This window comes from Emydura macquarii, unplaced genomic scaffold (assembly GCF_026122565.2).
Source record: "Emydura macquarii macquarii isolate MOO-44397 ecotype Brisbane River unplaced genomic scaffold, CSIRO-AGI_Emac_v2 contig_751, whole genome shotgun sequence".
Lineage (NCBI taxonomy): Eukaryota > Metazoa > Chordata > Testudines > Chelidae > Emydura > Emydura macquarii.
The window spans coordinates 174,263-176,786 of record NW_027130888.1 but is presented as its reverse complement, the minus strand read 5'-3'; the positions used below and the strand labels follow the sequence as shown (position 1 = coordinate 176,786).

General features: G+C 45.9%; 1 protein-coding gene across 1 annotated transcript; it reads right to left on the bottom strand.

The window, feature by feature from the left end:
- Nucleotides 1-267: 267 nt before the first annotated feature.
- On the bottom strand, nt 268-1,215 carry LOC137149497 (olfactory receptor 6N1-like). The gene has a single exon (XM_067543000.1). The coding sequence runs from the start codon at nt 1,210-1,212 to the stop codon at nt 268-270; it is 945 nt and encodes a 314-aa protein (XP_067399101.1). The 5' UTR covers nt 1,213-1,215.
- Between the last annotated feature and the right edge of the window lie 1,309 nt (nt 1,216-2,524).

The following is a 2,524-nucleotide window of genomic DNA, read 5'->3' as shown; positions in this document are numbered from 1 at the left end:
ATCGAACAGCGTGTATCGGTGCTGAACGGAGAGAGTGACAGAGCTGTCCTCAGCCTCACTTTCCTGGGCGTTGTGATACATGAACACAGCCTGGGACCATAAACGCCCTCAGTAACTCTCGACAGCTTATTTACGTATTTTCCACATTAGAACTGAGATTTTCAATGGGAGTTTTCAACTTCATTTTAATGGGCACTGATTGGTTAAACCACAAGGCAGCTTTGATAAACCTCAGTTTAAATTAGTATCTAGGAGTCTCTGCATGGTTCAGTGAAAGCCACATTTACTGATGGCTTTTCTCAAGGCTGCCTTGACCTCCCTGTTTCTCAGGCTGTAGATGAGGGGATTTACCAGTGGAGTCAGGACCGTGTAGCAGAGAGAGAGCATTTTGTTCAGGTCTCGCAGTGCCTCACCTTTCGGTAGCAGGTAGACGATCATTAAGGCTCCATAGAAAACTGTCACCACGATGAGGTGAGAGGAGCAGGTGGAAAAGGCTTTTTTCCTCCCGGTGGTGGAAGGGATTCTCAGAATTGTCGTGATGATATACACGTAGGATGTCAGGGTTAGCAGGCATGGAGGCAGGCTGAATACACAGGCTAGGAAGAAATCCAGCAATATGATCAGGTGCGTGTCACTGCAGGAGAGTTCCATCAGTGGGATGGAGTCACAGTAGAAATGGTTGATTTCATTTGGGCCACAGAATATTAACTGTGATAGGAATAAGTCAAAGATGGCAGGAGCCAAACAACCATTTAACCAGGACCCAGCAGCCAACTGGAGACAAAACCTGGTGTTCATAAGAGTGGAATAGTGCAGGGGTTTACATATCGCTAAATACCGGTCGTAAGACATCGCTGCTAGGAGATAGCATTCGGTGGCTGCCAGAAAGGCAAAGAAAAAGAATTGTGTGATGCACCCACTGACTGAGATGGCTTTTTCCCCAGTCAAGAGACTGGCCAGCATCCTGGGCAGGATGGTGGAGGTGTAGCAGGTCTCCAAGCAGGACAGGTTCCCCAGGAGGAAGTACATGGGAGTGTGAAGTTGCCGATCTGTCACAACAAGCACCACTATGAGGGTGTTTGCGGCCATGGTTGCGATGTAGATCATTAGGAACAGCAGGAAGAGAAGAATTTGCAGGTCAGGGAGTTTCCCAAATCCCAGGAGGATGAATTCTGTGATGGCCGTTTGATTTCTCCAATCTGTGTCTGCCATGGGCTGAGTCTAGAAACAAGAAAAGGAAATCTGCGATTGAATCAGAAGAACATAGAGTTAAATATTAATCAAGTCTTGTGAATTATTTCCAAAAATATTCATCAACTCCCCTTCCTCTCCAGACCACAGGCTGAATTTTAAGGCTAAATGTCAATTTAAGAGCAATTTGCCAGGATGCTCAATTCGAGAACAGATTATTTGTACCATGCAGATCATCGTCTGATGTATTAGATTAATAACTACAGTGACAACAGACCATTTCTCTGGTAGCAGAGTATTGATGTGACCAACCAGAGCTTTTCTTAATTTACTATCATATCTGTTGGGTCAAAGTCAAAAACATCTACACTGAAATATTGCACTGAGATTCCCAGCGCCTTCTAGTGTCCTAAGGCACTTATCTTCTGTTAGAATCATGGAAATTAATCTAATGGTATATCCTGGTGTAGTCAGCATTTCAATGTGCTGTAGGAAAAGGAACAATTTTCACCCCTCCCAGGAGATGCATTCATTCCATACATTATGAAGTGAAGTAAATAATTACTTAATTCATGGGGAGCTGATGGTGACATGCAAAAGCCTTTTCTGTTTCCCGTAATTCACTTTGTAGCAATAATATAACACAGCTCTTCGGAATGTGGATCTTAGGAAGGGGCAGAACCAGGTTGACATGCAGTTTTAACTGGGGAATGTCAATTTCCCATGCATAATGATGGTGGGATGATAATACAAGAACAAAAAACTGGGAGGGTGGAAAAAATGCTGTCACTGTATTTGGAGTCTAGCGAGAAGGTGGCATGTGTTATCCGGGCTAGTGAGCCTCTCTCACCAATCACCACCAATTTGGGGCACACCCTCAGCTGGTATGAATCAAGGTAGCTCCCTTTGTGTGTTGGAGGGCAGAGCCCCAACTGAGAACGTGTCACAAGACCTGGATCTCAATCTCCATCTCTGTTAAATGGTGCTATGATGCTGACAGGCGTGGGAAGGTGAGGCTGAAGCTGTTAGCATTCACCTAAAGAAGAGGTCGGAGTAGCTCGAACATTTCTCTCGTTCACCCACAGACGTTAATCCAATAAAAGATATTACCTCACCCGTCTCATCCCTATACTCCTCCCAAAGCACATTCACGTCCCTGCCTGGAAGGTGGCAGAGAAATGCTGTCAGCCTGTCGGTGCTCACCTGTCACCCCAGGGCAGCCCCAGCTTGAAGCAATGAGCTCCTACTTCTCCGGGTTAGACGCCAGGAGCCAGGATCCGCAGCTGAGGTTCTTGTGTCTCCTCTTCCTGCAGAAGCTGGGTTTTCTCAGTGC